A 12,383-nucleotide genomic window follows, 5' to 3' on the forward strand; every position below is an offset into this window, starting at 1 on the left:
TGGGGCTTGATCCCAGGACCCAGGGATCATGACTTGAGCTGAATGCAGACACTTAACCCACAAGCCACTCAGGCACCCCTTAACTTTTCTTTAAATGTTTAGTAAAATTTGCCTTTGAAGCCATCTGGTCCTGGACTTTTGTTTGTTAGGAGGTTTTTTTTAAATTTTATTATGTTAATCACCACACATTACATCATTAGTTTTTGATGCAGTGTTCCATGATTCATTGTTTGTATATAACAACCAGTGCTCCATTCAGTACGTGCCCTCTTTAATACCCATCACCAGGCTAACCCATCCCCCTCCCCCCTCCCCTCTAGAACCCTCAGTTTGTTTCTCAGAGTCCATAGTCTTTCATGGTTCTTCTCCCCCTCCAATTTCCCCCCCAGGGAATTTTTGGTTACTGATTCAGTTTCCTTGCTTGTTATGGGTCTAAGTTTTCTATTTCTTCCTGTTTCAGTTTTGGTAATTTATATGTTTCTAGGAATTTATCCATTTCTTCCAGGTTGTTCAATTTGTTGGCATATAGTTTTTCATCATATTCTAATTGTTTGTTATTTCTGTGGTGTTGGCTGTCATTTTTCCTTTCTCATTTGTGATTTTATTTATTTGGGTCCTTTCTCTTTTCTTTTGATAAGACTGGGTTGAGGTTTATCAATTTTATTAATTTTTTCAAAGAACCAGCTCCTGATCTGTTCTATTTTTTTTTTAGCTTCTATATTATTTACTTCTGTTCTTTTTTTTTTTTTTAAAGATTTTTTATTTATTCATGACAGACAGAGAGAGAGAGAGAGAAGCAGAGGGAGAAGCAGACTCCCATGGAGCAGGGAGCCCGATGCGGGACTCGATCCCGGGACCCTGGGATCATGACTTGAGCCGAAGGCAGACGCTTAACCATCTGAGCCACCCAGGCGCCCTATTTACTTCTGTTCTAACCTTTATTATTTCCTTCCTTCTGCTGGCTTTAGGCTTTACTTTTTTTTTTTTTAAGATTTATTTATTTATTTATTTAAGAGGGAGAGAGTGCAAGCAGGGGGAGCGGCAGGCAGAGGGAGAGGGAGAAGCAGGCTTCCCTGCTGAGCAGGGAGCTGAATGTGGGGCTCAATCCCAGGACCCTGGGATCATGACCCCAGCCCAAGGCAGATGCTTAACTGCCTGAGCCACCCAGGCACCCCTAGGCTTTACTTTTTTGATAGTGTCCTTTGATGCACAAAAGTTTTTAATTTTGATGAAGTCCAATTATTTTTTCTTGTCCTTGCTGTGCATTTGGAGTTTTGTTTTTTTTTTTAAGTGAAGACCATTTTCGTATCATCAGCATTTTCTGCAGACCTAATAATCTGTGCCTCTATTTTCTTCTATTCTTCTAAATCTATGCCAAACTTTTAGCTTTATTCTCTGGTTCTATAAATGCTTTCCATCTTTTTTTTTTACATGTGTTTAACAGATGTGAGCTTTTGGGGTTTTTTTTTTTAGATTTTTAAAATTTGAGAGAGAGTGCGTGTGTACACACAAGTGGGAAGAGGGGCGGAGGGAGAGAAAGAATCTCCAGCAGACTGTACTGAGCGTGGAGCCCCATGTGGGGCTCGATTTCACGACTCTGAGATCATGACCTGAGCCAAATCGAAGAGTCGGATGCTTAACCGACTGAGCCATGCACACACCCAAATGGGAACTCTAATTAAAGAATTTTCTGTGTCCTCTACAATGTTGTATTTCTAAGGCTCCTCCCTGTTTTCTTCCTAATTATGGTCATTTGATATTATAAAGTCAGAACTGAATTTTTGATGGTATTCAATCCTCTCAAGTTACCTTTAATTATAAAGTCTTTCTTTGGAATTATATTTATTTTTTTAAAAGTTTTAAAAATTTGTCTTTTTAAAGTACAGAGCATATATTTAAGTACTGCCAGTCTGATCTTTCCTAACTACAGAGAACTCTGAGTTCAAATATCAATTTCTCCCAAGGATTCTCAGGCCACCATACTGATGACCAATTCTTTCATGTTGTTTTATTTATTTTTTTTTAAAGGGCAGATTAGCACTTTTCCTAGTTACTTCCTTTTTCCTTCAGAAAATAAAACTAGCAATAAAGGAAATATGAAATGTAGATTTTAATCAAATGAGACTTCCAGCAGATACCAGTAGTTCAAGGCCATTACCACTATTTCTTGCCATTGTCAGTTTATAAATCACCAAGAATGTAGCATTTCCTTCAAAGTGTCTTTGAAGATATTCATACCATATTATTTCTACAAATCACCAAGGTGATCTCATAAATTATGTTGAGGTCAAATTTATGTTATTCTATACAGACAACACAGTTATCTTATTTGGATACAAAATCAGTGAATATAATCAAACTGTGTTACAATGGTGTAATTCAAATCAAAATGGATTTCTGGGATAGTTAGTACAACATGTTCACTTTACACATAAAGACCCTGAGATTCATGAAAGTTAAGTGATACTGCCCAGGTCACAAGAAGATACACTGAAGGTCTCTCTTTTTTTCTGGTTCATGGATGTTTAAAGTTTATAGGTTAAACAGAAGCTATAAATACTATGTGAGCAAAAAAATTATTTTCCACTAATTTAGAATAAAAGAAAGTATAATCTTGGTAAAAAGGAAAAGCTGTGAAAGTTTTTAAAAAAACCCTATTTTATCACCTTCAAATACAACATACAAATATTAGCAAAAATGATATTAATAAAAAATTAATACAAATTATAATATACCAACATTTACTCATAATTTAGACTCATACTTTGAATAAATAGTTAAATTCATAAAACATTAATTTTATACCAAATGCCCCTTACCTTAGTCCATGAAAATTTCAGGGGAAACACTATTTAACTGGTCAGAAGAAAAATCAGTTGATGTGAAGGGATCAGGATAAGGGGAAGGGTTGACTGAAAGGGGTGACAGAAATGATTTTTATCTTGATCGTGGTCATGACTACATATCAGGTATGCATTTGCAAAAGTTCACAGAAATGTACATTAAAAAGAGTTAATTTTATTATATGTAAATTATAAAAACCTCAATAATCTAACCCTTTAAAAGACCAATTTTTTACTCTGAAAGAAAACTAGTATATACTGAATACTAAAAATACTGAATTAGAGGGGTCCAAACTGAGGCAGTTTTGTTGTGTAATTTTCAATTATATTTATGCAAATATTTCAGTTTTTAATCTCTAAACTTATACACAAACCAAAAAAAACAGAAAAAGACCACTTATTTTTTTAAAAAGTAACTCACCGTCTCATTTCCAAAAAGTATGTCAATATAAGGCATAACTTTCATCAATGATTCCTTGTAGAACTGACTAATAAATGGTGCAGACAAATTCAAAGTGAAAACTCTGTTGTTTTCAGAAGCATGTTTAGCCACTTTTAATACCGACTCTGGGGAAACTGTAAGGAAAAAGCCCTGGATAAAGAAAAAAAGGAGGGGAAATTAAAAATGCCATCTCCACAGAGTCATTCTTGGTCAGAATAAAAGACACCTATAAAAACTACAAACGTCTATATAACATAAACTTTAAAATACAATTATAAAATTCAAGGCAGGGCGCCTGGGTGGCTTAGTCAGTTAAGCGTCTGCCTTCGGCTCAGGTCATGATCCCAGGGTCCTGGGATCGAGCCCCACATCGGGCTCCCTGCTCCGTGGGAAGCCTGCTTCCCCCTCCCCTACTCCCCCTGCTTGTGTTCCCTCTCTCGCTGTGTCTCTCTCTGTCAAATAAATAAATAAAATCTTAAAAAAAATAAAATAAAATGCAAGGCAGAAAGCAGCAGCATTTGATTAGAAGAAAAATCTATCATTGAGTACAATATGCTTAGTGTGTGCCATTATGTCAGAGTATAACACATTACTTACTTCATATTAGATCTGTATACTCAATACTGAAAGAATTCTGGGAATCCACATAAGAAAAAATATTTCAAAGGTCTCATTTGAGACAATAATTACATTTAAATTACAGAAATAGTAATGAAGGCAGATTGGATTCTTTTAGCTTCTTATAAACAGTTTGGATTCTTATAAGTGAAATACTATTTATTAAAAAATGAAATTAGTTTAGAAATGAAATTAGTTTCCTAAAATCATAGCTTGTTAACTTATGCCTAAAATGAATTTTTTAGGAAGATCCTGAGTTGAAAATTTCACATAATGAGAAAATAATACAGTAATAATAGAAAAATATTTTAGTTAAAATTTTGTCAGGAAAGCTGTACTTTAAAATCCTATTTATCTACATTTTAAACATTAATAAAAGCATTTTAAAAATAGATTTATACCTTCTAGATAAAAGTGTAAGCAAAGACATGGATGCTTACAAAGGAAATTGGTTTGAATGGTGCACAAGAGAGTAAAGGAATACACAAAGAGCAACAGAAGATAAAGTCAGAAAGGCCAGGTGAGTCAAGAATGCAAAAGGCCTTGAATGGCAGGTGAGGAGTCAGGGTAGGGTGGGGAACGATGATGGGTAATGAAGATTTCCTTGAAAGAAAGGAATAACAAGCTTGTGTGAAAATTTAAAGGAAAGTTGATCTGGATAGCAACAATTCAACGACAGTCAAAAGCAGAAAAGAAAAACGTAAAGGAGAGTACAAGAAGAAGGCAAACAAGGACAGTAAATGATGACAGAGAAATCCAACAAGGAAAATTTTTAAGATACTTAAAGGTACTGAATGCTATCAATGGACAGAGAAAGAAAGGATGAGCAAATGCCACTGGATTTGATGATTAAGAGAAAGTACTTATGGGATAAAGGTAAAAAAAAAAAAAAAGTCAGGGGCGCCTGGGTGGCTTAGTCGGTTAAGCATCTGCCTTCAGCTCAGGTCATGATCCCAGGGTCCTGGGATCAAGCCCCGCATCGGGCTCCCTGCTCCGCGGGAAGCCTGCTTCTCCCTCTCCCACTCCCCCTGCTTGTGTTCCCTCTCTCGCTGTGTCTCTCTCTCTCTGTCAAATAAATAAAATCTTAAAAAATAAAATAAAATAAAATAAAATAAAGTCAGCTGTTAAAGAATGGTGAGAAAGTAGGGGTAAAAATTAAAAATTATTTTGGAAGATTTATGAATGAAAATTAATAGACTCATCTGAAATTTACTGATTTACTGAGGAATTATTGTGTTCCAGGCACTACACTAAAAGTTTTATGTATATTAACCCAATTATTATCATTTTTTCCTTGTATCAAATGTATGAGATGGAGACTGTTATTCTCATTTTTATGAATAAAAAGGGCAAAATAGGCATGTGAAGAAATGTCCCCCCAGGTCATACAGTTTATATGTGATGGAGCTTAGATTCAAATGACTAGAGATAATGCCCCTGGTTTGAATAGGTAATTGAAAAGAAAAGAGAAGAAAGATATTTTACTGGGGGGAGAGGAGTGGGAGAGTTGTTTTTAAGAACAGCATTAAGTTGGAGCATTTTTGATCTTTAACAAGAAGAATCTACTGGAGAAAGAGAAGAATGAAGAAGCAAGATAAGGAGGATGATTAGAAAGAACAAGGAACCAGAGGAGTTAGGGCAGTGGGAACCAGAAGGAAAGAAGAGTTAAGCTTATAAACGGAAGAAATAATCATGCAAATGTAAAGGAAACTTCTTTTAAAATTACAAAAGGGGTACTGAAATATTCAACTACAACTGAGGGACTAACCACTTTCATTATGTAAACTTCAGAAAAAAATTTTTTTCTATTACTTTCAAATTGAATATTAAAAGAATATTAAAAAATTAACTTTGAGGCAGGAGTCATGTATACTTGGATTTGAAGGGTTCATTGCCCTTATAAACTCTGAGATATTAAGAGAGAATTTTCCAGTATAATTGTTTCTTATTAAAGTATTGCTAATGAAATTCTAATAAAAATGTTTCCTTATTATAATAAGATAATATCTTCTCATTATTTTAAAATCCATTTATTATTTACCAATATTCAACTGTTCTAAAAGGTAACAAGTCTTAGTCTTAGGTGACGTTATTTTTTAAATGTTTTCACCTTACTTTTTTAACCAACTACCATGTCACTTGCAAACTATGAACATCCAAGCTGTTTCCTTTGCTATTTTTGTCACTTGGAGAATTAAAATGAACAGTTTATATAGCATCTTGTCTCCATAGTAATATGTATGTACTTGCTTTTTAGTCTTTCATTTAATGAGGAGCGTTTAAAGCTAACCCCCCTCCCATCTCTCCCCAAACTGTTCCAGCATGAAATAAAAACCTCCCAGAGCTAGCATTCTGCCAGCTGTGGATTAACCACAGACAACCACAGAATGGTCTACACAAATAGTAACCTGGTCAAATAATTAGGCTTCTCACCAACTTTGGACTGAAAATTTGATCTGTGCTAAAATACATCTGATTGTAATTTAAGGTACTGAACAGTATGCCCCTGGAGTCCAAATTTGGCCTCATTCCAAATGTGTGTATGTGTGTTTTACTTTAAAATGCAACACAAGAGTATTGTGATGTGGACAATATAACTTCCTAAATTGTTTAAATACTAAATATTTACTTAAAGTAAAACAAGAGACTATTTAAAAATTGAATTAATTTAAATTGTGAATTTCCCTCATTTAAAAGCTGATAGTTTTTTATATATTCTTTATAAAATTGACAAAATGGATTTGTGTTCCATTATAGTGCAAAGACTTAAAATTGATGCCAACCATAACTTTTCTTCCTAGATTTATATCCTTTGCTAGGCGACACGTTCTAGACTGTATTATCATCAAAAATAAAAACAGTGCCATTATAAAAAAATTTTTTTGAAGTGTCAGGTTTGCAATAAAAACAGGCCAATGTTTATATGGCTATAGTTTAGAAAAATACTCTATATAATCAACAAACTCTTGTGATTTTTCTAATTAGGGGTTTCAGTCTATACAACAGTTAATCCTATTACTCTTTGTCCCTATGAGTACCAGAAAGCAAAGCAGATTCTAACACTTAAGAGATCTGATAATATTAATCAGTATTGAGAGTGAGGCAAGACGATTTTATCCATTAAAATGGTAAACAAAACAGAATAAAAAGGAATAGGAGGAATGGGGAAAGACTAAGGCAGAGCCAAAGAACCATTTTTGCATCACCAGACTTAATACTTAGAAATCTCAAATACATGTGTTTGAACTGCACAGGTCCACTTACGCACGGATTTTTTTGGATAAATATAGTACAGTCCTACAAATGTATTTTCTCTTCCTTATAATTTTCTTAATAACATTTTCGTTTCTCTAGCTTACTTTATTATAATATGTATTTAATAGACTGTTGATGTTATCGGTAAGGCTTCTGGTCAACAGTAGTTAACTATTATCAGTAGTTAAGTTTTGGGTGAGTCAAAAGTTATACGTACATTTTTTGACTGTGCAGGGTGCTGGCACCCCTAACCCCTGTGTTCCTCAAGAATTAACTGTACATATGGGGCTCCTGGGTGGCTCAGCCGTTAAGTGTCTGTCTTTGGCTCAGGTCGTGATCTCGGGGCCTGGGATCAAGTCCCGAGTCGGGCTCCCCGCTCCGCGGGAAGCCTGCTTCTCCCTCTCCCACTCCCCCGGCTTGTGTTTCCTCTCTCACTGTGTCTCTCTCTGTCAAATAAATAAATAAAATCTTAAAAAAAAAAATCAACTGTACATAAATTTGTCATCCAACTACTCTAAGTATTTCTTGGTGTAGTTTAATTTTTAAAAAAGATTTATTTATTTATTTGACAGAAAGAGAGAGAGAGTGAGCACAAGCAGGGGGAGAGGCAGGAAGCCCCATGAGGGCTCGATCCCAGACCATGGGGGATCATGAGCTGAGCCAATGCAGCCGCTTAACCAACTGAGCCACCCAGGTGCCCCTCTTGGTGCAGTTTAATTGCTACATCCCTTACAAGGAGGATGTAAGAAATTAAACTGTTTAAATTGCTCTTCTTGCTCTTTACCAGTATATACTTTAATTCAGGAAAATCATTTGATGTTCTTTTTAATTGTCCTTACCTAAGAGCACAAATTCTTTTTATTATTTCCATTAACAATTATCTAAAGAATAGAGGTATGTGTGTGTGCACATGTGCTCATATACATTGTAAATTTTAGGGATTTTTGGAAGTATAAAAATAAAAGCAAACAAAAGACCAGGAAAAACGTCTACAGTAAGTATGACACAGTGTTAATATCTTTAGTCTACAAAGTTTTAAAAATAGATTAAGAATTAAACAAACCTGAGGACACCAATAGATAAATGTGCCAAGAACATGAAAATGCATTCCATTAAAAGCAAAAAAGAAATACACTGATAAATAAATATATAGACAAGTATTCCTTTCTAGCAATTAAAGAAACAACATGGTGAAGAAAGGTTCTTCAGTGATGAAGAAAGGTTGGTGAAATTAATATATTAATACTGCCGGTGGGAGTGCAACTGACACTTTCTCAGAAAATAATTTGAAAATACACATGAGGAACCACAAACAAATTCATACTCTTTGACCCAATAATTCTATTTTTGAGAGTCTACTTTAAGGAAATAATCTAAAATATGGGAAAATATTAATTCATGAACATATCAGTACACTATTTTACTGAAAATCTGGAAACAGTGTAAATACTTAATGATTGAGAAGGAAATAGTCAAGAAAGAATTAGCATATTCTATTTTATCACTCTAACCCTGGCTGTTGATCATTAATAATGTGGCTAGTTAAAAAAAAATGTTACTAATTCAACTGAAGATCTGAATGTCAAATTTTATTTAATTTTAATTTAAATGTAAGAAGACATGTAGCTAATGAGCACGTGCAATGTGGCTAGTGTGACTGTGGAACTTGATTTTAATTTAATTTATTTAAATTTAGAAATAGAAGCTGCTAAACATAATTTTATTGTTTTGGTAGGTCTACATTTCATTTTGATCATTGACAATCTAATGACCGAACTGATTGCTGTAAATTTAAGATAGACACCAATTTTAAAGGCTTAGTATGAACAAAAGAATGTCAAGAATATAATAATTTTATATAATTACATGTTGAAATGAAAAATATTTTAGTTATATTAAGATAAATAAAATACATTATTAACATTAATTTTACCTGTTTCCTTTTACTTTTTCAATGTGGCTACTAGAAAATTTTCAACTATATGTGACATATTTCCGTTGGAAACTGCTGCTCTAGAGAATAACTTTGAAAATTTTTAAAATTATGATTATGGAAAAATTATGATTATGAAAACTAAGTGGAAAAGTGGAAAATGTTTACACCACATAAATGTTAAATGAAACATAAAGCATACAAATAGTGTGCACAAAATACGGTTATAAAGTACACTAAATCAAAAGGAAAAAAATGGAAGAGAATACACCCAGATTAAAATGGTTAAATGTGAGTAGAAAAATTACGAATAACTTTAATTTTTTTTAATTTTTCAAATTTTGGTGATGCCATTCAATTCTCTTCTGATAAAAATTATTTAAAAGACAAAATATTTTGTTATTTGAAGTAAATCTCTCACAAACAAGAGATGTTTATAAATGGTGAGAAGCTTAATTCAATAAACAAGAGTCAGCACATAAACAGCTGGGAGTAAGTCTATCTTGCTTCTTCAAGAAGATGGCAGAAAAAAGGAAAAAACTAAATATGAGACTGGTGACTTTGGTAAACCAAAATCACTATTTACAACAGCAAAAGAGAAAATTAAGAAGGAAGTGTGGTAACAGAAAAATATTTGGCCAACCAAAGAGTGCTCCCAAACCTGGACTACCAATGATGAGAGGGCTGAGAGTTTCAGATGCTGTGTCTGAAGACATACCACTGTTGTCTGTTCTAAAGAACATATTTAGTCTGTTTTCCATAGCCTGATGAAGGTGCCATAGTAACACTTGTCAGAGAATGAGGCTGAAAGAACGAATAAGGGGCGCCTGGGTGGCTCAGTCTGCCTTCGGCTCAGGTCATGATCCCAGGGTCCTGGGATCGAGCCCCACATCAGGTTCCTTGCTCAGCGGGAAGCCTGCTTCTCCCTCTCCCACTCCCCCTGCTTGTGTTCCCTCTCTCGCTGTGTCTCTCTCTGTCAAATAAATAAATCTTAAAAAAAAAAAATGAATAAATGAGAAGCCAAAGAACAAATACAACCACCAAATAGTATGTTTTCTTCTTCTTAATAGGATCTACATGTTTTGTACATCTCCCAGAGAGTGTGAAATGTATTTCCTTATAGGAGAGAGAGGACCAAATATGAATTATGACAAAGCATAGTTCCTATGTGCTTGTAAGGAAAATACTGACTTTGACAACCATTAAGGTAATGTATAAATTGTTTACAATACAATGTTATGATATGCACTACACTTCATACCAATGACAGCAATAGAATCACTAAAAGAAAAAAGCCAGAACAAATGCATTAGCAAATGCTTGTTACCACTGACTGAATGTAATGCATCAACGGAACAAAATAATTTGCCTAGGTCTTCCTGCCTATGTGGCTCCTTTTGGAAGCATCAGTGAAATCACTCATTCCACATACATTTTAATCTTTAGGAATTAAAATACCTTCAATCTTAACTATTCTATGAACGTATAAGTTAGCTTTTCTTCCATCTGAAATAATCCCCTGAAAAAGCATGTAACAGGAGGCAGCAAGACATAGTGGAAAGAAGATAGGTTTTAGAGGGACATACATAAGATATTAATCACAGCTTTGCTGGAAGTGAAAGGCAGTGTTAGACATCCTGCAAGTCCATTTCTAGGGGAAAAGATAAGGAAAACGTGGTAAATGCACACTATTATATAGAGATTAAAAGCAATAAACCAGAAATATATACATTGGATTGGACAAGCTATATAGTTCATACTTTTATATATTGTGCATAATGTAAACACATATCTAAAAAATGATACATTTTTCAAGGATATAAAACTCATATCAAACACATTAGAGTTCCCATGGTGAGAAGAGGAAAAGGATTAGGGATCAGGAATGATAAGAAAAATAAAATAATTAGAGAGGAGCCATGTCTAAGCCAGATGAAAATAATTTGACAGGATTCACTCAATTCTTAGCATCAGAGAGTTTAAACAAACCAGCATACTTACTTACTTACTTATTTATTTATAAGCAAACTCTACACCCAGCGTGGGGCTTGAACTCAACAACCCTGAGACCAAGAGTAGCATGTTCTACCCACCGAGCCAGCCAGATACCCCAACAGCATACTTATTTTTAACACTTTCGCCAATCTGACTACTATTTAACTGTGATTTGGGGTGATGTAACTTCCCTAGGCCTCACCTCATTGCTTTCATCTGAAAAATGGGAATGGTAATACCTATCAATGTCATTGTAAGACCTAAATGAGTGCTTAATACAATGCTTGTCGTGTTATATGTGCTTCACACGTTTCCATTTTATTATTACTATTTCTGTAGTAATATGAAGAACATTAGAAAGTTGTTTTGTTTTTGCATGAATGGTGAGTTCTACAGTTATAAGTCGTACTTACAATACTGAACAAAAGTATGCTCTTTAACGTCAATATACAGTTTAATATTTCCTTTGAAATATAAAAACATAAAACAAAATCCATCATTCCCTTTCCAAAAGCTCTGCCTCCTCTCTTTCCTTGATTTAATCATCCTATATCCTGCTGACAGATTAATCACCCTAATCACTCTTCTTTTCCTAGCAAATTAAATCCAAATGCCTCACACCCCAGCATTCAAAACCCTCCACAAAATACTCCAACTTCCACAGTAAGCCAGCTGTAACCTCTATTACTCCACAACATATGTCCTTGCTTCAATCATAATGATTTGTTTCTCCCAAAAGAAGTCTTCTGACTCTTTATATTGTTCTTTCTATCCGAAATATCCACTACCTCTACCTGTGGAATTTTACCACTCCATCAAGGCCCATTTAAATCTATATTTAAATCTGAATTTCATCCCAAAAAGACTTAACTACGTTCCCACCAAGATGTACTCATTCCTCATTGAACCTCCTTAATATGTAATATGAATTTTATTTTGTTTATTTTTAAACAACTTGCATTTGCCTTATCTCCCTTACCTGACTGTAAATAACCTTAAGGGCCAGTATACTTTTTAAAATGTTTGCTCCAGTACAAAGCACAGTGTATACAGTATACAGATAATTTAAAAATATCTGGTTAAATTTTTATTGAGAGTCCATCTAGATTCCCATGTAACTGGAATGCTATTTTGAAAAAAAGAAAAGAAAAAAGAACTGCTGCATTTTCACATACAAAGAGAAGAGTATATTCATTTCAGAGCGGGACAACTCTTTAGTTCAGAGGATCTGAAACTTTCTCAGTTCCTAGCACCCTTAGGGTATAAGTAATTTTTTTCATGGTGCTCTAAGACAGGC

The 12,383-nt window shown here is 34.2% G+C and overlaps 1 protein-coding gene across 8 annotated transcripts in view; it reads right to left on the reverse strand.

Annotated features, from left to right (window-relative positions):
• The window catches only part of ADK (adenosine kinase), a 492,673-nt gene that overhangs the window by 157,133 nt on the left and 323,157 nt on the right, over positions 1 to 12,383 (reverse strand). For 7 of the 8 annotated variants that reach the window (XM_025850596.2, XM_025850593.2, XM_025850595.2 and 4 more), the window contains one exon: positions 3,265 to 3,435. The exons of the other annotated variant lie outside the window; for it this stretch is intronic. In XM_025850596.2, coding sequence (XP_025706381.1) covers positions 3,265 to 3,435 — 171 coding nt within the window. The remainder of the gene's footprint in view (positions 1 to 3,264; positions 3,436 to 12,383) is intronic. 8 annotated transcript variants of the gene reach the window in all.

Source organism: Callorhinus ursinus, unplaced genomic scaffold (genome assembly GCF_003265705.2).
Source record: "Callorhinus ursinus isolate GAN/ISIS: 27379988/994484 unplaced genomic scaffold, GSC_fseal_2.0 scaffold31, whole genome shotgun sequence".
In the NCBI taxonomy this organism is placed as follows: Eukaryota; Metazoa; Chordata; class Mammalia; order Carnivora; family Otariidae; genus Callorhinus; species Callorhinus ursinus.